General features: G+C 43.7%; 2 protein-coding genes across 4 annotated transcripts in view; one reads left to right on the plus strand and one right to left on the minus strand.

Moving 5' to 3' along the window:
• Positions 1 to 13,005, plus strand: part of DAGLB (diacylglycerol lipase beta) — a 54,155-nt gene extending 41,150 nt beyond the window's left edge. Inside the window, exon 15 of the mRNA XM_075565423.1 lies at positions 12,686 to 13,005. Within this exon, the coding sequence (XP_075421538.1) occupies position 12,686 (1 nt within the window). The 3' untranslated portion in view covers positions 12,687 to 13,005. The remainder of the gene's footprint in view (positions 1 to 12,685) is intronic.
• Positions 9,091 to 23,062, minus strand: RAC1 (Rac family small GTPase 1). Of its 3 annotated transcripts, XM_075565427.1 has the most exons (8): positions 22,755 to 23,062; positions 21,718 to 21,799; positions 15,225 to 15,296; positions 14,088 to 14,205; positions 12,962 to 12,997; positions 12,530 to 12,592; positions 11,889 to 12,048; positions 9,091 to 11,155 (listed from the first exon to the last, which is right to left on the minus strand). In XM_075565427.1, coding segments are annotated over exons 2-8 (582 nt in total). In that variant the 5' UTR covers positions 21,720 to 21,799; positions 22,755 to 23,062; the 3' UTR covers positions 9,091 to 11,024. The 3 variants fall into 3 exon arrangements, with proteins under 3 accessions (XP_075421542.1, XP_075421541.1, XP_075421543.1); XM_075565426.1 differs by lacking the exon at positions 21,718 to 21,799 and having other exon boundaries at positions 22,755 to 23,060; XM_075565428.1 differs by lacking the exons at positions 12,962 to 12,997; positions 21,718 to 21,799 and having other exon boundaries at positions 22,755 to 23,055.
• Between the last annotated feature and the right edge of the window lie 1,254 nt (positions 23,063 to 24,316).

A 24,316-nucleotide genomic window follows, 5' to 3' on the forward strand; every position in this document is an offset into this window, starting at 1 on the left:
TGCCAGCCGGCCCGTTCTTCCCCGCTCCCATTACCCTGCCCGCGCGGGCGCCAGGGGAACGTGGGAGGGAAAGCGCCTGACTGCACCCGCCTACCTTGCTCCTCCATTCCTGTGCAGCAGCCGTGGGGACCTCCTGCCCCGGGCAGCGATCGGGGAGCAGGAGGAGGGGAAGGCCAACGCGCCTGAGTTTATATGGGATTTCATTTCTATACCCTGGCATTGAGTGCAAGACATTGGATGACAATTATCTGCACCCAATCCCTCCTTGCCAGCTAACGTGCGAACATTGTTAGATCATGCCCCCAGTTAATTGGAACATGCGTACTTCTGGCCCTTGGGGTCTCATTTCTTTAGCCCCACACAAAAGTCAGGGCGCCTAAAAGTCTACCAGACTTGGATCTGGTCAGGAAATCCCTTGTCTGTAAGTGTGAATTACAGCACTTACAGACCACTCAAGCCCTGCGTTTCTCCGCCCTAATGTATACAGCCAGAGTGGCTGAGCCTTTGATCAGGGGGTCTGTTGTAGACAATGGGTCGCCCCCCTGAGCATTAACATTAAACAGAGCCAGTGACTTTTTCGTGGGCTTTTATCCCCGCTTTGAAGTACAATACAATTCTTAATATATATATTATATTAAAATAATCAGTTCGGCTTGGCCGAGCGGGCTGAAACTTGCCAGACCCTCATGCCGGAGGGGACTCTCCATTGTGGCCACGTTTCAGCTCGCTGCGACCCACCGGACCGGAGATACAAAATTACAGTTTAAAAGCACTTTTGGAACACGAGGCTTTTTTCCGTCATGCAAGTCAATGGCAGAAACCCAAAATTGCAATTACCCCGTTCTGTTGCCCCGAGAGGGTCGCTATTTGCAATGCAATCCTGCCGGAACTAGGACTACATGGTAACCGAATCTTAGCCCTCTAGGTTGAACAGAACCAGAGTTATGGGTTCTAGGTTTCTGCTCACTCTGACTTAGCCGTTTATACTCGTGGCTTTTACCTCCGCCATTAGTCTATGGTGCGACCCTTGTAACGAGCGCGACCCTTTATCGGGGTCATTAACTGTCGGACCCGGTTGGGGTCGTGTGAGGGGGTTCCTAGGGTCTAGGGGCAAAAAGAATTGTATTCCTGGGTGCCCTAGAACCTAAGTTTCCCACGCCAATTGAATTTGAACTTGACCTGGGAGTGATCAAAGCTCTCTTCAAGACAATGTTTCCGCTCTTGCGGTCTGCGGTTTGGATGGCTGTCAACCCGTTCCTGGAGGTCGGCTTCGAGGAATCCCCATTGAAATGAATGTCTACAAGCACTCCTAAATCCTTCTCCATCAAGGATTCCCCCAATATATCTCCATTTAATTTGTAAGTCGCCTTTTTATTCTTGCATCCCAAATGCATAACCTTACATTTATCTGTATTAAACCTCATCTGCCATTTACCTGCCCATGTTTCCAGTCTCTCCAAGTACTTTACTGTGAAAATGTTTTATGTACATGTACCAGTTTGTCAATTGTGGTTTCTAGGGTGTTTGCACGCTCCCCTAAAATATGTCATCTCAATCAAATTCTTTTATAGCTGTCTGCAGTTCTGATCTAAAAAGGTATTTTCTATTCTCAAACAGACCTTTTATATCTTCCATATGAATTGAATGGGACTACTCTTCAGCTTGTAACTACCTGGTAAAACCCATATTTGATTCTTCTGTCTCTTAATCACCCCGGGATGTGTCCATTTGACTAAATTCAGCTTGTAACACATAGACAGGACAACACCCTTCTTAAAATTACCAATTGTGTAAATGTGCATCACGTGCTAATTGAGCTGGTTGGGCTGAATGTAATTCAGACAGGTGACGTGTAAGACATATTGCTAGAGACACACTGGGGAAGCAGCATTCATTTAAAGCAGCATTTTTTAAGTAGCTTGCAATGTGGAGTTCAACAGGAGTGAAACAAGTGGACAACACCTACTGGCACTGAATCCTGGAAAGGAGGACATTATCTATCCCAGACTGCACATCTCAGCACTAAACTGTTGCTGCCATGCCGCCACTACTGTTTTTATTTGATTTGACCTCACTTCTTCTCAAAATACGTACTTCTTTCTACCAGCCCCAAGTCTCTAACTCTATTCATATATCTCCATCTCTCCTTCCTTCACCACTTCCCAGTTCACATGAACTCCTTTCTTACCTGCGCCCTCTGTCACTACACAGCTATATCCCCTGCACTAAAACACACCCCTGCAAATCAGCCTCACACATTCCCTTTCTTTCCCTGCTTCACCTCCTTGCTTCTGGGGATATCTCTCCCAATCCTGGTCCCTGCCTTAAGCCACGGCATGGTCAGCGCTTGGGCGCTGACCCTCGCTCACGCTTAGCAGTGAGCCCCTGCCGCCGTAATGAGAGCGGCTTTAGCAGGGGCTTGCGCACGCTTCCGCAGGCGTGCAGAACCATAGCCGACAATTTTTTTTCCGGTTAAGCGTTCACGGGATCGGTTCGCCCAATGAGGACGAACCAGCTCCGTGACATCACTGGCCCGCCCCCCGACGGCGCGCAAACTAAAGCCAGGGAAAGCACCCGCTTTCCCTCAGCGTCCGCACGGCTGAAGTCTCTATAGACTCAGCCTTATTTCAACATGCTCTCATCCTCGCTTGCCACATACAACTTCTACTCCTTCTGGTGTCAACCCCTCTAATCTCATATCCATACCCTGTCACCCTCCCTCCTGTGCCCTCTGGAATACTCACTCCCTTTCTAGCAAGTTCCTCTCTGTGCGTGACTTCTTTTTCTCTCACTCTCTGCTCTTTACTATAACTGAGACTTGGCTCATTCAGTCTGACTCTGCTCTCTCTTATCGTGGCCTTTTTCTCCCACACTCCTTGCCCTGATGGCAGGGGTAGAGGTGTGGGGGCTCCTGCTCTCCTCTCTGCCGCTACCATACCCTTCCAATTCTTCCCTCTCTTGCTTTTGCCTCCTTCGAGGCTCACACTGTCCTCATTTTCTCTCCTCTCCCTTCCATGTGGTGGACATCTATCGCCCACCTACCTCTTTTCATCCCCCTTCTGCCTTTCTCTCTCACTTTGAATCCTGGCTCTCTTTCTTTCTCTCTCCTCAGACTCCCCTATTCTTTTCCTTGGGGACCTCTACTGCCACATTGATGACCCCTCTCTCTCTTGGGCTTCCGCTTTCTCTATCTAACCTCTTCTTTTGGCCTTCAACAGTGGACTGCAGCCAGCACCCACAAGGATGGCCACTACCTAGATCGGGTTTTCACTAAAAACTTTTCTCTCTCCGATTTCTCCATTTCCCCTCTCTGACCATCACCTCATCTCTTTCTCTCACTTCTCCACGGTTCTGCAGAAACCTGCGCTCTATTAACCTACCAGCTTTTGATTCCACTTTACGCTCCTCCCTTTCCTCTCTCAACTCTGCTCCAGACCCTGAAAACCCGGTCAGGTACTACAACTCTGCCCTATCCTCCTCTCTTGATCTTCATGCCCCGCTTTCTCCCGTTATCGCCATTTGAACCCGACCCTGGCTAAATTCAACACGCGCAGGCTGCGTTCCTGCACTTGTTTGACCGCCTGTGGAGGAAATCTCACTCTGACTTTTCCTAAATGTTACTTTTATGTCTGAAGTACTTTCCCCCTTTGTGTTATTTAATATTTATGATTGTCAAGTATCTTACTGCTGTGAAGCGCTATGTACATTAATGGCGCTATATAAATAAAGACATACATACTCTGCACCGACTTCTGCCTCAAGGGATTCATCACTTTGCTGGCTGCCATCCTCCTTCTGCTCTTGCAGACCCCCCCCCTTCTGAAATCTGATGCCTCTGGAATCACTTGTCTTTTTTTTACGATTGGTGGGACAGAGTGCCACTGACCTCATCCTGATATGGAGTCACTTTTTGCACCTTTTGTTGCACTTTGGGGCCGCTCAATCGTACCAAATTCTAGCAGCGCTCTCACTCGGCTGCCTGCCGTTCGCAGTGCGCATGCATCTCGTAAAGTTTTGCATTTAGTGTAACATTTAAGATTTACATGGGAAGTTTTGTAAGGAAATGTAGAATGTTTGAGAACTAACTAACTAGCATGATCTGCCATTGAAAGGTCATTTTTTACATTGTACAGAATACATAATCATACCAAGTATATTACCGTTTATAAACAAGTATTCCACATTTTCAGGGTTCCCAAAGTGGCAGTCAGTTTCTGAAGTTTAACAGCGCTCAATGAACATTTTACCCACCAATGTAATTAGTTTTGCATACCATGGAACTTAACCCCTTGTTCGTCCATCCCTAGTTAAACATTGAATCTGTTGTGGGCACTCTGCCTCTCTGGTGAATGGTAATTGATTTAAACAAAACAAAAAAAAAAACACCTTTATGGCAAAATCATTCAAATGAATGGTATTAAGATTGATGCAGAGTGGATCCTAGTGTCAGCACTATGGTGAATGTTGGGATCTATTAAATAGAAGGGAAGTCTGGGCTACAATAAAGTCCAAAGCCCCTTGGTCAATTGTGCAAAAACAAATGATATCCCTAATACCCTGTATAGGGAAGAAGGGGGAAGGTAATAACTGGATGCAAGTGTATCTATACCCTACCGGGTTATAACCCCAGGAAATTAGAGTAAGGGATGTAGTGTTCTCCCTAGAGAAAGTCTATTGAGCCCAATAGTACCATCGCATATAATGAAACCAGTGCAGACTATGTTGGAGAGGTAAACACACTAGAGAAGTTGTAATCAAAATCTGACCAATAGTGTAGTCTAAATGTACTGTATAGGTGCCCTCTTGAACCTTGTTGAGGTATATGCAATCACTGTCACTGTTTATCATCTACAGAGAGAAAACTAGCACAAAATGTATTGCTGGTTTAATTGGATATTATATATACTTAGGGAGCAGTAAACCTTACTGGTAATATATAAGCCTATAGTATCTAGAGTAATGGAACAAAAAAGGGAAGTATACACTAGGACTGAGAAAGCATTCGCATACACAAAACGCGCGCCACGTAGCTTCACATGCGCGAGCAGTGTTACCTACTAGCTGCATTCAGCAGGGAGACAGTGCCCACAACTAGGTTTAATTTAGTTGCACTTAATTCTTTAACCCAGAGGTGCACCGCCACCATTTTCATACATTTCTAAGCTGAGCGGGCGTTCCCACCCCAGTATATTACTTGAATATTGAATACAGAATATGAACTAACAGGTGGTAGCAGGGAAACGACGAAGAAAGGTAACTAATACAGATTACCTGATCACTTCTCTCAAGGAACAAAAGCTGTGCTTGGGACACACCTTTTAAACTCCTCTGGTGTCAAAATGACCATTTGACACCAAAGATGCAAGGTGTTTCATATTCACATTAACTCAATTGCTGCCGAAGCTCAGTGTAGTACTGCGGCACAGACATTAATTCACCATTTGTTGCTGCTCATTTTTTCTAATTACAATGTTACCTAGCTTTGGATTATAATGCAAGCTTTTCTGAAGGTTTGTTTTTTTTGTACGTGTATAATTGCTTGTGATTTATTAAGCATGGTTGTGCGGCAGGAGCTTCTATGGAATAAATCCAATTTTTGGGTGGAAAGGATTACATCTTTTTGTATTTATAATTGACAACATCCAACGTACAAAATATGTATGAAGGCATCTATAAGCAACAAACGCTGATTAATAAAAGCACACATTTCAACAGTACATTTTCTTATTTAAAATCATTGTCTGCCATTGCACAGCATACTTTTGTAGATTTTATAATGTACTGCCAGTGTGTAGCATACTTTTGTACAGATTTTATATAGCACCGACAGTGTGCAGCAGTGCTGTACATAGAATTTTGCAAGCACGAGTCCCTGCTCTATAGAACGTACAATGTCATTTTGGTGCCTCACTCACAGGGAGATAGTGACTTGCGCCCCAGATCACAAGAAGTGGAACACCAGGATTTGAACCAGGTTCCCCTGCAATAGTGTGCGCAGAATTAGATTTTCATCCAAGATTTAAAGAACAGCTTCAGAGCAGAATGTGGATTCTGCCGATTTACAATATGAATGCACAGATAGGACATACCCAGAAGGTTCACATCAGGACCTATATTTACTAAGCTTCCTTCTGCCACAGGACAGCTTCCAGCCCATGTATTTGAAGACTGCTTACTAAACATGGGCCCCATGTGCCTATGGCCACGTTTATAGTGCTGGCGACGCGACCGATGACATCACCCACGATAGTTGTAATTTGTTTTTTTAGCGCCGGTCGCCAGTGATGTCATTAAAGGGGGCAGGCTGCGCAATTTGATTGGTTTAGAGAAAGTCACGTGGCAACTCTAAAAAAAACAAATAGACCCGGCTACCAATTTTCCAGACGCGACGTCGCGCTTACTATAAGCGCTGGCGACAGAGTCAATTGTTTTGTTTGAGCGGCTTTGCCATCGCAGGCACTATAAGCGCAGCCCAACACTGATGGCAGAATTTTTACAGTTCTGACTGCTCTAAAAATGCTCGATTTGCTATGCGGTACTTTCCAAAACACCTAGGGGGGAATAAAAGGGAAACAGGTTTTTTTTCCCTTCCTTCCTGGAGGCAGGGCATTACCAGCAAACAGCACAGACCTATTTATTCTTACGGTCACAGGTAGTTATTGTAAACAAATTCCAGAAATATTTCCATTAAGCAGGACTCCTACACTCCTTAAAAACATTAGCAATGCTTAGACCCGCTGTGCTCCACTCCAGTCAAGGCCCTCCCACCCACCCCCCAGAAACAGCTATTGTAGTCATTAATACCCCGATCTGCACTAGTTGCAGTTTAATGAATAACAACCAATCTCTGCTCAGTGAGAGCCTTCAAATGTTATTTTGGCTACAGACCGAAACCATTATCTGTGGATTCGATCTAAAAATCAGTGCAGTCATCTGGCAAATGGATCGAAGCAGATGAGAAAATCCTGCCAGAGCCCTCCCCGATGTATTTTGGAATTCCACTTCTTGCACGCCGGACTAGTTAGGGCAGATGTTATTTAAGCAGAACAAAAAACGCACATCTGCTAGTAATAAAGCTAAACAAACGTGCAAAGCGATGCCTTTGGAATGCAGATGTTAGTTTGAGGCAGGTTCCAGATATCACTTGCTATAATATCAAACATTTAGTAAAGATTAACTCGTAGCAGCAATCTCTGCAATTAGGTTTTACATAGTGGCGAGAGTTTGTGGACCCCAATGATAACCTTGTTGAATCAAAACCATTGTTTCTTAAATATCCAATAGGGTTTATATGAACCAATTCCATGTCTTTTGAAACAAAATGACTCCGCTACATTAAAGGGGATAATCGGGTGTTTATATAATATGGAGTGCATTTGGGAGTCCCAACCCTATATAAAGATCAGAAACTTTGAGAGTTTGGTTTTCACCATACAGGTGAGGAAACATGCCACAGTATTAAAAAAAAATTGATAGATTGATTGATGGATATATATATATAGATATAAATCTAGAAAGGGTTACAAAGCCATTTATAAGGATTTGGGGCTCCAGCAATCCAGTCAGTGTCTACAAATGGAGAATGATCAAGACCACAGTTAGTCTACATAGGAGCAGTCATCCTACCAAAACCTCTCGAACAACAAACTGGCAAATCATCGAGGAAGTCACACAAAAAAAAACCCCAGAGTAACATCCAAGGATTTGCATGCAGGCCGCTCTCACCTGGGTTAACGGGAGTGTTCATGACTCAACTATCAGAAAAAGACTGAACAAGAATGGTGTTCATGGAAGGATAGCCAGGAGGAAACCACTGCTCTCTAAAATGAACATAGCTGCCCATCTGAAGTTTGCCAAAAAGCATAGATGATCCACAAGATTTCTGAAACAATGTTCTCTGGACAGACGAGTCAAAAAGGTAGAACATTTTATCCTCAATGAGAATCTTAAAGTTTGGTGAAAACCAAACACTACGTTCGAACAGTAGAACCTCATCCCAACCATCAAGCATGGTGGTGGGAGTGTGATGGTTTGCAGCTGCTTTGCTGTCCAAGGACCTAGAAAGCTTGTCATCATTGACAACCATGAATTCTGCATTGTATCAGAAGATTCTAGAGGAGAATGTCAGGTTATCCGTCCGTGAGCTGAAGGGGGTCATGCAGAAAGATAATGATAATAAACATACATGCAGATCTACAAAAGAATTGCTGCAGAAGAAATTCCACGTTTTAGAATGGCTTAGTCAAAGTCAGGACCTAAACCCCATCAAAATGTGGTAGTACCTGAAGCGAGCTGACCATGCAAGGAAGCCCACAAATGTCACAGAGTTCAAGCAGTTCTGAGGAATAGGCTAAAATTCGGCAAACCCGATGTGAGACGGACCAGCGGTTACAGTAAATGCTTAGTTGAAGTAATTGCTGCTCAAGGGGGCGCCACCAGGTACTGAATCTAAAGGTTCACATACTTTCTCACATGGATAATATAATCATTTGTGGATAAATGTTGAAAAAGTATCATGTTTTTGTCTAATTTGTTTGATCAGGTTATCTATCTATTAGGACTTCGATTAAGATCTAATAACATTTTAGGTTTGAAATATGTGATAATCCTAAGGGGTTCACAAACTCGCCACAGGATGATACTTTCAGGAGGCTGGACAGTAACTAATCATGGAATGTACCATATTTAAGTCTCTTGTAAGGGCTGCGCAGGAGAAAATAACAGCAATTATTTCAACAGCAATTGCAAGACTAGAGTGATCAGGTCGCAGTTATAAAGAGATTTACATAAAATGGTGATGTTTCCATCCATATTACTCAAAATATTTAAATATAAAACTGTGGTCATGATCCAAAAAAATAATAATTTTGAAATAGGGGGAAAAAAGGCATCTTTAAAAAAGAGACATTCCACAGCAAAAACGTACTGAAATGCAGGGACACCTTCTAGAACGGGAGATACAGGATTAATTGCCTTCAGACTTTGCGAAAACAGGATTTGAAAGACAGTTACCACACATCAGCCACACAAAATGCCTTATCAAAACCAATGAGCATGCACCATATTTAAAAACTCAAGCATTGCCGATGATTGTGGTTTAATGATTTATTAATTCAAACATGCATGTAAAACACTAAATTGCATTAGCAAAAGATCAATGTAAAAACACTGTTCACAATTTCGCAGCGTTCTCAAACGCTCTTTAAATTTGTTCGAGTGGTAGAAAGATTGAGTCGTCTGTACTTTTTGCCAGTGTTTAGGACATACAGCACAGTAACACTTGCTCTATAATTAACAGGACCTCACTGACCCAAGCTAACAGAACAAATAAAAGCATTAATGATTTTACATAAACTAGAGGTAAAGAAAGGATTAAAAATCAGTAAGGTTACAGTGTCTGTATAGTTGTCAATATGGAGATACTTAAAGATTATGCTTTAAAAGAATGGCTAACATAAAAATGACTATTTGTATAGTTGCTTCATATGATTTTTTTTACACCTAGTGTTATAAAGGGAGGCCACTGATCGCACATCTTTGAAGTAACATGAAGGAAAAAAAAACTACTAGATTTTACTTTTTATATACTACAGAAAAATAGAAATTACGATAATCAAAGATTGTACAATACAAAATGGCATTCTACAAGTAAGAGCTACATGGAACGCTTAAACGTCTGTGGAAATGACCATTGTAAACTCCTTTCATGCTGGAAGGGCAAACACAGGCCCAGATGCACCAAGCTCTGCCAGGTTACTGAATGGAACATTAATGGTAGTTTAATAGTAAAAACATTACGTTAACCCAGTTTTACTTGCTTAAGTAGCATAACATGTGTACGGCTGTTAGTACTAATGATATGGTCAAGATGCATTTCCATAACATTGCATATACATTAAGGGCAAGCAAGGTTAACGCAGGGAATGAACACTTATTGGGGGGCGGGAGAGGAAAATGGGCCACTCCGCATCTTATCCTCTACCTCCCAGCGCCCCATTTCAGGGTCGGGATGGGAGTAACACCACCTTCTGGTAAGAGCTGCTTAACGTAGCGTTATCACAAGCCAATGCAACCTTGTCCCGACTTAACATGGCCCTAACCCTATGCTAATGATACACAACAGCCGTTATTTCTGCATGGCTCGTGGCTATGCATGAACCCCTGGGATAAGGCCGGCCGTTACTGTAAACATGTAATGCCATGTTATTTATCCTGCTTTAACAGAGTTACGTACACCTGGGCCAGTGCTCTGGGAACCAGTAGCAAGGAGGTCAAACAAATGCCCTGCTTGAAAAGGAAAAACATCTGAAATCATTACCTATAACAACCTTTCGTCATCTACTGCATTCATAACATTATATATCTGTTTTTTATACTAGTTTCAAAGCTGTAGTGTCAAATGTTTAAATACTGTTGCTTATATCAACTAGTAAAACCCTGAAATCTAATTTTTTATTCCCATCTTAATACAACGTTCGTCCAAAAGAGCGGATTAGTACCCTTTAACCAATTAACTTTATTTTAACCCATGCAGTAAGATACATAAGGGTCCAACATTCCTAAATAACCATTTTGATTTACAATGCAATACAGTGAATTTACGTTAATAAATCGTTTAATAAATGCAGTAGGCATCTTGCTTACTGTGGGTATTTGAACAGTTTCATATCTATTTTTATTTATTTTTTTTACCAGAAATTGGAATAGAGAGAGATGTCTTGATATATTTAATGGCTCATGTTTGTAGCACAAATATTTAACTGAGTTGAGTATCTTTTGGCAACACTTAATTATCTTGATCATAAAAGTAAGGATAAGTAAACGATAAGGATAGATCTATCATTGAGGATTGCGTTTTAGTAGTGTGAAAAATGTATTTTGTTTTTATAGGATGAAGGAAACCGTGAGAATTTGATGGATTCAATATTACTTTATAGGCAAAAAATGAATAACAAAAGGGGGCTGGGAATTGGCATTGTGAGTCTCAGTAATCCCTCAGAGTGGATATAGAATGGCGAGTATGTTTAAAACAGGTGGCACTTTCTCCTCCTCTTCTTAACTGGGGGTGGGCAGAGAACTGCGCGAATCGCCTCATCAAACACAGTCTTCAGACCCCGCTGTGTAAGCGCCGAGCACTCGAGGTATTTCACTGCACCTATTGGAAGAAAAAAACTGTATTCAGACAATCCCTTTACTCAACAAGTAGTGTGTGGTGTTTGCAGGGCAGAAACATTATTGACCAAGGTAATTAATAATCTGTTATTTAATAAATAAATAAAGCTGGTAGTACTTTAGAATGTGAAATGAATATACGATTCGTATTTTGCCAGGATTTTTATACTGATGTTTAGGGAGGTAAATGCTTTTCATGAAGGGCTTCAATTTTTATGGTGCTGGCTAGGAGCTGGAGGTGACAGGAGTAAATACAAGTCATTTAGGGGGTAATAAACAGGGTACTTAAATGTGTAGGGAAAGTGGAGCACCCATAATGTTTTCTTGGATATTGAAATGCACCCACAGAAAAGTGATCATTCCAGACATAAGAGGCTTAGCGAACTTTTAATTACATTGGAACACCGAAAAATCCCTCCATATAGGATTTCAGAAATGTCTTACTCAAACTGCAACCCCCATGTCATCGCTAACTGGAAATGCAGCGTATTACAGAACAGGCTGGCTGCTTCAGTATTACTAAATGGGACCAACTACTAACATCTTATTTTGGGATCTCATTAAGTGTAACACTACAGGCACAAGCTCACTATGCTGTGAAGCTACTACCTGGCACTGCAGAAGAGATCAGTGCCATTCAAATGAATGGGGGGGCTAAACTTCCACACAGGACATTGAACAAGGGCCTAAAAAGTTGATCGTTCAACAGTTCATACCAATCTCTTTTGCCATGGCAAGTCCCTGAGGGTAGGTAATAGGTGTGAGCTTCTTCTCTTTCAGCTTCTCAATGGTGTCTTTGTCGTCTCTCAGATCCAGCTTGGTGCCCACAAGAATAATTGGAGTATTGGGGCAATGGTGTCGCACTTCAGGATACCACTATACAGAACATATACACAGATTTAAAACATCTAAATAATTACATAAATACCTCAAACTGATTACATCTAAACTTGCGAGATAATGCCTAAAACCTGTCGTCTACTAGCAGTTATTGTTATGCAAAGTTTGTGCATGATATGTTGTTATACTGTCGACAAATACTGTACATTTCCCGCTTTACATACCAGAGAGCAAACTAACATACGTTTTCATGCACAGCCTCGTATGAACAAACAGCAAATTAATTGACTGTAAAGATTGTCGCAAGCCAAACCGACTGAGAGCAGCCAGTGCAATCACCACATTCACACACCAGTTGCAATATTTAGGTCAGTGCAGCGTTTGTTAATGAATCTCAGTATGAACCTCTCCCCTCAGTGAACAATAAAAACCCCATCTCCCTGCATTCATATAAACATCCCCACATTCCCATGAATGCACTGCAACCGGCCCTTCCCCCACAGAAAGGGATGTTTACCTTTGCACGAACATTCTCAAATGAGGCAGGGCTCACAAGCGAAAAGCAAATTAAGAAAACATCCTAAAAGAAAAGAAACAAACAGTCTTATATAAACTGGATAATTGTTTTTGGAATTACATTTGCATATACTAATTGTATTGGTTTACACAATAGAAGCCGTCAGAAAACAGGACCATAGAAGTCGGCCTCTTTAAAGCCAACGAAAGAAGACCAGCAACAAACCACAATCAAGAAAATGACACTGATTAAAAACACAAGCAGAACATGAAACAGAATGATCACTTCCTACTATTTCTTCGTAACCACGGGAAACGCCAGATCAAAATGACAGTAAAAGGCATTAATTGTGTTCTGCATGCAAGGGGAAAGCTCTGTGCCAATTACATCCCACACCGACACAAGGTGGTTTGCATTTGCTGAGAAACTCACCGAAACATTTGAGGCTGGGGGGCTCGGGCTTAAGGCCTAACAAAAAATATTCAGGTTCAAATGCAGATTTAAGTGTTACAAAGCTTCTCATCTCCCTCCATTTTGCACGCTGTATAAAGCTTTATAAGCATTTTAAATGCTAAGAATAATACAAACATAGGCCTTTTGCACGCACATGCCACAGGGAGGCTGGGTGAATTGGGAAAACAATGGCAGTGGGAAATTCAGTGAAAGGGCAGTTTCAACTTTTATCAATGCCAAAATACCTTTAAAAAGGGAATGTGAGGCAATGTAAAGGATGGTCAGAATGACATTTAAGTGGCACACACCACCGCGATTGTGGTTTTCTCTTGTAGATATATGTACGACTCTATACAAAACATAAGGCGTTAAGACGAGCTCCTCAATCCAATAAGGGATGCAAACTGACATTGCAGCCAGGTCATTAGGTTATATGCCCTTTTTAATATGTAGCCTTAAAGAGTAAAAACCTTCATATCTCAGATTAAATGGCTTGTAGGTCTCTTCAAGGGTCAAATTTGTGGGATCTTTGACACCAGAATTATCAGACTAACATGTAGATTGCCTCCAAATAAAACTTCACTTTGTGCTCTTTCCAATCAGGTGTTGCAATCCGTAATACCAATACTGCACATGCACATGTACATACGTTTAACTAGCCAGACATTTTGGGAAAGGTATAACAAGCCTTTAGGGTGCTGTTTTAGGCTGTTTGACACTCGCAAACTGACCTAAGTTTTGAGGACCATTGTTCCATATGTGATGAATATAAAACAGAAGGGCCGGGCGGCCCTGGATCTATAATCGAAGCTCACTGGGATGGTCGGATCGGTCTTTGGGCATTAAAGATGCTCCATTAGGTACTTAAGAGTTTCCTTATCTGTAGATGGTAAAGTGCTTACATACCCATACGGAGCATCTTTGTTTTTATGAGACTAGTTTGGGTGTTACTGTATCAGCAATAAGAAAACCAACTATTTGCAAACAGTTAATAAGAGTCTCCTTAAGAGCTCCAACTAAAGCCTCTTTCCGATAAACTATCAATTATGATTTGAGTAACACGTTTTATAGTGCAGTAATGAGCTGTAGTCCCTGATGGACTTACCGTTTGTGGATAAGATAATGGACGCAATCTGTCGTAATCCTCCTGTCCGGCTGTATCCCACAAACCCAGATTAACTGGTTTTCCATCCACCATAACATTGGCAGAGTAGTTGTCGAAGCTAGTATTTGGGTTAACAAAAACATGTTATTTTTAATCCAATGATTGACTAATTTCTCATCTTGCAAATCTAACTATCGCTTAGGTATGTTTCCGTACAGAGGTTCAGCTGCTACAGGGCTGCAGGGCTACGCAACGACAGCGAAGACAGGAGAGAGGCGGCGAAGAGAGGAGAGACAGGTGGATGACGAGGAGGTAATGGAGGTCAGTAGGCACATGGGGCAGGAGGGAGTGCAAAGAGAAGGAGAGAGAGCAAGGCGAGTAGGAGGAAGAAACAGAAAGCGAGGACAGATGAGATGAGTAAGAGAGGCGGGAGAGTAGTGTGCACAGAGCGGAGCAGACACCCTAAGGCAGGGAGTGCAAAGTGAGGAAAGAGGAGCAGGACATGATCGAGGAGAGAGTAAGGTGGGGAAGAGGGGTGAAGAGACAGCAAAGCGTTACAGGGGAGGGGTGAAAACAGAGTAATGTTTAATTAAGAACCTTTAAGATCTGCTAGATTGGCTTATGTTACGCTGGGTACAGCTAGGTGTATAAAAAGCCCATGCTCTGCGGGAGCGGCCTGCAATGCACTGTCAACTAAAAAAACCTTGGAAAATAACACCACAATTACTCAATTCTCATAGTATACAAATGAGATATTCTATTTGTATCAGACTTTGGCAATAGCATGGCCTGCTCATTTACAGCAGTGTATGCACAAAGAATAGGGTGCTACAAACTGGTAGCTGGGCAAATATTGCCTCTGTCTCGGATTTCCGTGACTCTGACCTAGGAACACTAGCAACTCACGTCAAAGCAGACAACTGGGCTATAAGCCGACATATGAAACTTATTATGGTAGCAACACTGGGGTTTTGGCATCTTTGTGCTCAGGAAACTTGTTTCTTACACATGGTTGAAGAGCTGCTCTTCCCAGTCCAACCTTTCAATGTATGGACCGTCTGTCATCAAACTGTCCAATCATTTTGATGTTAGACTTGAAGAAAATAAGATGGATTTACAGGCGCACTCATTACTTACACTGTTGGGATGTATTCCCCCGGGAATGCATTGGTGGTGTAACTGATCAGCAAGCATGTTTTACCTACAGCCCTGTAAAGTGTAAAACACCACAAAATTAGCTTTAAAGAAAGCATTATATTGCAAACACTTTTTCAAACAGCATACCCACAAAATAAAAAAGTAATCCAAGCAGACAAGTTTATATATCAAATTTAAAAAAGGGGGGGTGGTCAGAGATAAACCGCATTTATTTCAGCTGCCGGGACCCCCTAATTCCTGAGATGCCTCCGTGTGGGGTGCCGGGAGCAGCGCAGGGATATCGAATAGTCAGCTTAAATGTCACGAGGGCCAATAGGAAGCGGTGTCGTCATCCCTTGCGGGGCGCGCGCGCGCGCGCACACACACACACACACACACACACACACACACACACACACACACACACACACACACACACACACACACACACACACACACACACACACACACACACCTTGGGTTGCAGCTTTATCAAGTCTTCTGCCGACAAGGTTATTTTGTGGGGTCTGCATTGGTCTTGGGCATCAAAAGACTATCTACAAGACCTTAAAGAATTCAGATCTTAGACCTCAAGTATTTTGTGATCTCCAAAAAGTTTTATTTTTTTACATAGCACTGCAATGAATCCTAGTTCTTTAATGAGCGAGTTTTCACAATTAAAAGCATGTTTATGTCAAGCTGCTCACAAGGTCAATGTCCAGATAGATGTTGTTTTCTGTGCAGTTTTGGGAATCGATTGAACACAATGAAATATGTCACTGGTATGTATCTATTATGTGGTTTTCATTTACCAGAATGAAAAATCAAATGTGTCCAGGAAACACCTAAAATTATAGGTCTGCAAAAAAATAATGAAACCACTTTATTTTGTATGGTGTGCCGTATATTTCCTGCTTGAAGAACTTAACTTGCACTGACTGGCACATGCAAGATTTTGCTACAATGAAAATGTTTTCCATTTCAAGTACTTTTCAATATTTTCTGAAATGGCAAACCGCTTAAAAAAAAAAAAAAAAAATATTGTATTTCACGTGGATTCACTCATTTCATTCTGTAAGGCTGGGGCCATGGTGCCTTAACCCGCACGGAGTCGTGCGGAGGCTGTGAGGTGATCCGCGTGAAGCTGTACACAGTTCGCGTATACAGCTTTCCCTGCCCATGGTGGAAGGGCCGTGGGAGGCGTTTATAGGGGCGTCATTGGGCGAACTGCTCACGTGACCCGCCTGTCGCGCAAAGAAATCAGTGTTGTCTTGCGCAACGCGCGCACCCTCCTGCTGCACGCACGCCGCATGGACGCAATCACTGCGTTAAGGCAATCTGATCGCTCAGCGTGCGGACGGCCACCTCTGCATGGTCTGCGGCACCATGGCCCCAGCCTAAAGCTCATCATAATCAAGCTGGTTTTGAAATGTTAATTTTTCACTTGTGCACTGATTCATTGCAATCATGATGTACAGGAATTGCAAGACTTCAGGATATTACAAGCCCTAGCTATTAATCATTGGCATTGTCAAGTTACTGTATATCCTGACACTGATAAATACAAAGCAGATACAGGCCAAGGAGAGGACACTTGGTCCTTCAGTTCATGACAACTATTAGGATTTCGGTAATATTAAATGAGCCTTTGGCATCATGCTTACAGAGAACCATTACATAAAAGGTCTTTGCAAGCCTAGTAGATCAGAGGAGATATCGTTTGTCACTAGTCTATGTTTGACTTAATACTTTACCCCCAAGAGATTGCCTTAATTTTTTGCCTAGTTTCGATATTGTAGCCATTGCCTTCTATGCTGGCTAGGCTTCGATCAGATAATAGACAGGTTTTATTTTCTGTACATATTTGGCAAAGCAGTGCACAAAATATTCAGTTTTTCATGTTGCAGGCACTCATTGCTCTGAGCACTGAAAAGATGAAGAACTAAATAAGTCAAAGTCCCAATCCGTGTCAGATTGGTTTAAAACATGGGGTTCAAACATAAGGGAAAAGATAAAGTATTCTAAGCAAGAATATTATTACATGTAGGGATCATAGCCAGGAGATTATGATTCACTTCAGAATTTAAAGCTAAAGTACACCAATGATTATACATACGCTGAACCACAAAAGTTATCTGAACTACAAAAGGCAATAACTACCTTGAAGCAGCAGTTCAAGCTGCCGTTTAAAAAATATATATATATGAGGGCAAAAGGGATGGGCCAGAGCCTGTTTCAGAAGTGGAAGGAAATGTGACTTTGTAAATGGTTGCTATAGAAACAAAAATGCTTGTTACATTAGAATACATTAAAAAACATTTTTTTCATAGAACAGAACCGATTTAAAAATAAAAAAAAATAAACCACATGTAGGATATTGCTTGAACTGCAGCTTTAGGCTAAGGCCCCGGCGCTGTAATGCGCGCCCGCGCTTTTGGCGGCGCGTTCAGCCGATTCCCCGGTCTGCAGCTCACTGCAGGAGCAGAGACCGGGGGGGGGGGCGTGGCGGAGGAGTGACGGGGGCGCGGCCATGACGTCACCCGGCAGGTTCGCCCACATTGGCTGAACCGCCGGGGGGCGTGCCTAGCCGCTCGACGCGAGTTCCTGCTCTCAATTCTATTGAGAGCAGGAGTAGCTCTCGCGCGAGCGCTGCGGCCCCCCCTCGCAGCGGGCCCGGCGCCATTGCGGGGAGGGCTCTCGTGAGCGCAGCGTCCGCCACAGCGGACGCTGTAGCAGGCAGCGGGGGCAAGGCCTTAGGCTGCGCTTACAGTCCTGGCTGCAGCGACCGCGTGATGTCATCCATCGTTGTTGTAACAGCGATTTCTGCTTATAGTGCAGGAGACGAGGGTGACAGGGGGGCGTGGCGGAGGCATGGACATAAGCGGTTCGCCCTCATTAGCTGAACTGCTCATGTGTCGCTGACATGCGGTGATCGCTGAAAAAAATCGAATTCTCTCGACTTCAGCGATTTGTCGCTGTGTCGCGCCCACTATAGGCGCACGCAACGGATTACATCAACCTGTTTTGACTCGGGGCGCCGTCGACGGGACTATAAGCGCAGCATTAAAAACCATCACACTTATTTTTATTGGCCTAATAAAGCTACGGTTCACAATCAGTTCAATAATGCATACACGAATAAGCAAGTCAAATCCGTTTCTTTATGCCATAGTTTAGGTACAGCTTGATAACCCGGCAGGAGACCTGTGCATTGTTAACTACAAATAACATCACAATTGCTTTTGCCTCTCTTACAAATTAATCACCATCTAACCTGAACAATAGACGGACTAAAACACACATGCATTATGTTGCAGCAAATTCTACCTATCCCTTATCTCACATCTAATCACTGTGCAGTAAAGTGATCACATTTCACGGGTTTTTGTTTCTATGCGTGCACGTAAAAACACGGCATAAGTCTTCTCTTCTTGAAGACTGATCGATCATATGTCTAATACTGAAATACTTCCTGTTACTATAACAGCAGTCTTTTAGCTACCTATTTCTCCAATTTAATTTCCTTAAATCCATGGGCTCCCGCTGCAAGTTACTTATGATCTTAATTATGTTACTTGAATGGGATTGTCATACAGTAATGCCAAATCAGGCTCTTAGTGCTAAAGCACTGTCTGAGATTGGCCCCCATAAGTAATAACTTTTCTGGAGATTTAGGAGTTGCAGTGGCCACATACAGCTCGGCACTCCCAAAAAAGGAATAGCTAGTAATGTGTATGTGTTATAAGTTTGAAATAAATACGTTAATAAATTTATTACATTGTGCGCACACACAAATCTTTATTTTCTTCATCTTCCCCCCTGTCGGCCGGTTGCATGCTCACTGCCGCACGCACCATTATAAAAAGGCTGACAAACCTCAGCCAACTATAACTGCCGGGCGCGCACAGAGCAGCAAGCGCACCCTCTATAGAACAGCCCTTAAGCAGGGGTCCCCAACGCACCCGCCAAGCCTTGTGTGCCCGCAACTGTAGTGCCACCGACCGCTACTGCGTGCCAGAAGTCAGACAACTTCCGCATCCGGGACCAGCCTTGTATTGTAAGTGTATGCTTGCGTGCACACGCATTGGTTGGTGCACGCCACTCTTTCCTGAATGCTGTGCCATTGGGCACAAAGGTTGAGGGCCCCTGTCTAAAGGTTAGCATAGTAACTTCAAAAGCTAGGCTGCAATGAGCTCAGTGTTAAAGCGGCAGGTCAAGCAATATCCTACATGTGTGTTTTTTTTTAATAAATCAGTTCTGTACTATGAGAAAATACTTGTAGCATTTATTTAAAAAAATATATTTTTAAAGACATTTTTAATGTTTCTAATGTAGGAAGCATTTCCAAAGTGACAGCCCCTTCCCCTTCTGATGGGCTCTGGCTCTTGAGCCCCGCCCCCTCTCTCTAGCAGTGCACCAATTGTATCTAGTAACAGCCCAGTCACATATATTGCTGGACTACGTTACCCACAATGCTGTGCAAGAATTGAATTAAAGCGATCTATTACAGTCGATCACAGGAGAAGAGATCGATCTGCAGATTAGCTAATCACTTATATTGATGCACATATTAAATGGGGGTTTTTTTTTGTTTTTGTTTTTTAAACGGCAGCTTGAACTGCACCTTTAACCTCCCTGACACTTCATTTTTGAAACGTGTATATCTCCTGGTAGAAGCATCTAATTTTAAAACTAAAAAACAGTGTTGGAAAGGATGGGAAACCTTTAAAAAGCTTTTTTAATTAAAAAAAAAAAAAAGTATAGTGCAAACAAATCTGGTTAGAGAGGACTGCTGCTTTAAATAAACATGACTTTCTGGTAATTTTACTTGGTTCCAGTTCCCTTATTGGGTGTGCCAGGCTGTATTTTGTTTCTTCTAGCAGCTGTTATAACCATGGTGGTGGGGTATAGTCTTGGATCACCTTGAAATTCAAGCACTTCTATCCGAGAGGTAAATGCTTGCACCAAAAAAAAAAAAACACCCACACAAAAGCAGAACAAGCATTGTAAAAAAAAAAAAGTGTGGAGAACACAGGGAAAAATAATTTAATTGACAGGAACTTAACTTCGTAGTCTAGATAGTGGGGGGATAATAATGTCTGTGTGTAACAAGTTTTAAACAAAATCTCCCATTTCTATAAAAGGGCGAAAGGGGAAATAATGCCTAGCAGCTGAGAAAATCTTTTGGCTTTGGGTGATCCATGTCAGGGAAGAAGGGTGGGGGGAGGGCAACGACGACAACAACAGCAACGGGTGAACTTCCTCAGGCAGTTCCAAACACGTTTAAAGGGACAGGCCTGCCTAGAGCACAGTGACATGTGTAAAATGTACCCTATTCACACAAAAAAAGTATAATGGTTAAAAGATTAAAATACATTTTAAAAAATTTCTATGGTAAGAAATGCTTTGGATGGGGTTTACCATTTTTAATATCTTATGTTTGTCAGTTATCATAACCCCAATATGCCAGCGTAAACCTAACAAGGACTCTAAATCCTAATAATCTGGGAGTAGATCATTGTTGGTTAAATAAGGGAAGGGAGGAGGTTACAGAGGAGGCTGCTGGGTAAATAGGCACTTCCATAATTAAAATAGGCCCACTTCAAACACTGTAGCAAAAAAATATACAAGATTTCCACTAGCATTCCTTTACGTTCGTCAATGAAAAAAGGAAAATTAAAACAACAAAAACAAAAAAAAGTGGTCCAGTGTGCCAGAAAGGGGTTAAATGACAGATTTACACTATACACTATAAGAACAGTGCAATAAGCAAATACACAAGTGCCAATTTTTAACTTCAAATCCAAAGAGAAAAACAATCTGAAATTGATTGGGACATGGGAAAACACGATCAGTTACCAGGAATCAGACAGATATGTGACAGAACTAGCAGGGTTACAGTCTAACAAATCCCTTTAAAATGAGTGGTTCTCAAACTGTGGTCGGAGGTGACTTTACTACTGGTCCCTGAATACTTTCAAAATTTCCACCAGGCAGCTCTTTACTTTAAGCTTTTTCTAAATCTACAAAAGGCTGTTTTGTTTTTGTTTTTTTACAATTTAGATTGTAAAAAAATGTTACACAAATATGTATGTACGTGTGTATATATGTATATACAGTGTTCGACAAACCTATACATTTGCTCGCCCCGGGCGAGTGGATTTAACATCGTGGCGAGCTCCTATTGGCCCAAGCAGCACACGTGTGGTACCAGGTGGCGAGTAGATTTTTTTTGGTGATTTGTCGATGTGTGTGTGTGTGTGTGTGTATATAGTGAATGTGCATGTCAAATTGGAAAAGGTTATGATGTTACACGTAATTTATGTACTGGTACTTTCTTAATACAAACAAATAACACACAATGTGTTTCTGCTAAATAGGAAAGGGATAAATAGATTCTGTTTGAAAATACTGAATGACTGGGATTTGAGAGGTGCTGAAAGCAATCACAGAAGAAGTAACAGTTATAAGAGACGAGTCAACAGGTCCTCACATTGGGCTGAACTGGGAGGCATGCCAGCTGAAACCTGTGGCAGTGCCAACATGTCAGAAGCACAGATCTGGGGGGCACCAATCTGGGAATAGCAGAAAATACATTGAGCAACACTTGAATACCGTTTATAGCCCATCACAACTACTCTAACCAGCAGCAGCAGGAGAGAGGGGGGTGGGGGGGTATAATATATAGATTACCAATATGTAATTAAGTCCATGTAAAATAAAGGGTTTGCTTGATCATATTTATTTTTGTTATGCTAAATTACTGTTTAGTAATAAAGTAAATATGGAATTGTGCAAATAAAAATAACCAAGATTCACAATGTGAATGGTTTGGGAATTCAGTTAGTGAAAACGTGGCCAGGCTGGGATGGGCCTGCACAGTGCCGAGATATTCCTCATCCTGCAGCGAGCTTTGCGGAGTGATTAAACAAGAACTACAATATGGAAGGGGAACATACAAGATGGTATGGGTGTGATCAGTGAGGTGTAAAGAGCCCCTGGGGGATGGGTGGGCTCTCCAGGATCGGCAAGAAACATTGAACCGCGCCAACTCTACCCACCATTCCCTTAACAGGGGGTGGACCCTTATTACATGATCAGGAACACATACATATACACACATACTTCTTTGCCATCAGCTACTTCTATTTTGATAGCCAAAAGGCTCCATTGTCGCCATCACTATATGGATGTTATTATGAACCGTACAGGAAAGCAGGGGCCCCTAACACTGTGCCATACGATGTAAGCTTTGCTATGATCCTCTGCCCCTCCCTTCCCCGGATCTCTGATTTATTATTTGGAGGCCGGTGGATTACAACCGATCACCCAGGGGGACACGGAGACCTCGCAACCGCCCACCAGTCACAGAGCTAGCCCCACTACAGGGGTGGAGGAGCCGGGAGGGGGGTGGAGGAGCCGGGAGGGGCCGCCGGTGACAGCCGCAGACCGGTAACGGTTATTACACACACACACCATTACAGCGGGCAGCAAATACATCCACACAAGAGAAGGAAATGTGTCACTTACCCGTCCCCAACCACCACGCACTTAATGGCCTGCATGGATGCTCTGGGCGTCGAAGCTCCTGGCAGCCCGGGGCGGGAAAGAGAGGGAGCCGATGTACAGGGGAGTGAGCTCGCGGAGAGAAGGCGCGCGCGCGAGGTTGTCGTTGGTCTCTCAGATACGTCACGTCCCCCCCCAAACCTTCGCTACACCGATTCCCCCCTGCCGCCTGCTAACGAGTGTAGTGATAATGCCGAGGAGGAAGCAGTGGCCACCACCCAACGCCCAGCGTCAAACACCACAGAAGAAACAGGAAGCCTGCCTTTCGCACGCGTCACTTCCGGCCTCACCTCGAACGCGCGCGAGAGGGAGAGTCGGCGCGTGCAGGCCGGGTCTCGCGCACCCGCTCCCCCCCATCAGCAGGTGTGATTGTGTGCGCGCGCGCGCGCGCAGAAGGGGAAGTGACAGCGCCTGGGCGAGGGGATATCTCCGGACTGCGCCTGTACGTCTGCCAGTGGCTGACGTGATTAATGATTTATCAGCTAATAATCAGCTGGTTGGGCAGATATTTTTTTTGTGTGTACAATAAGAATATCACTTGTGAGCACATTCACATGTCTTATGCCCGTAATAAAGTGGGCGCGCTTGCTGCGCCGTGCGCGCGCAGGACTTAGGCCGCGTTCACACAGGGGGCTTTGCGACGCTGCGTGTGCGCGCCTCCATCTGTTGGCCGATATGTGATCATCCCCAGCAGACAAAATGATCCAACAGAGCGGGCGGCGGCGGCGGCGCAGTGTAATGGGCGCAGAGCAAATGTATGGTGGGTTTTTGTTTTTCCTCAGCACTGCGCCGGAGCTCCCTTTAGCGCGGGAGGATATAATAAAGCAGCAATCCGGCGTACTGACAAGTCACGTGCATACATGATTCCATCCGAGGCAGCTCTCCGGTCCCCCCGTCTTCACTGCCGAGTCTCAATTTCAGCAGCCAATCAGTGTAAACGTCTGGACATTGTTTGGCTGCTGAAATTGACGTCACGCTGCTGCAGCCGGAGATCACAGATTGAAAAGACTCCCGCGACTGCAGCAGCGTCGACAATACTGAACACAACCATTGGCCGCCAGGCATCTATGGCGAACGCGCGCACGTCGTGTAGTGTGCTGTGGGAGCGGGGCCTTAGGCTGCGGCCCCGCTGCCTGCGCTGCACGCGCACCTGCGAGGCTGACGGAGCATGCAGCCGAATTCCCCGGTCTGCAGAGAGCTGCATGGGGAGTGACGGGGGCGCATCCATGACGTCACCCGGCAGGTTCGCCCTCATTGGCTGAACCGCTGGGGGGCGTGGCCTAGCACTCCTTCGCGAGTCCTGATCTCAATTTTCTTGAGGGCAGGATTTTCTGTTGGCGCAGCGCGGCGGCCCCCCCCCCCCCCTCGTAGGGGGCCCGGCCCCATTGTGGGGCGGCTCTTGTCCCTGCAGCGTCCGCCAGAGCGAGCGCTGCAGTAGCCAGCGGGGAACTGGCCTTATAGTTGGCTGTGGTTAGCCAGCCATTGTATGCTAGGGCCGCGCGCGCACACGGCAGTGAGCATGGAGC

The sequence above is a fragment of the Ascaphus truei genome, chromosome 11, assembly GCF_040206685.1.
Source record: "Ascaphus truei isolate aAscTru1 chromosome 11, aAscTru1.hap1, whole genome shotgun sequence".
In the NCBI taxonomy this organism is placed as follows: domain Eukaryota; kingdom Metazoa; phylum Chordata; class Amphibia; order Anura; family Ascaphidae; genus Ascaphus; species Ascaphus truei.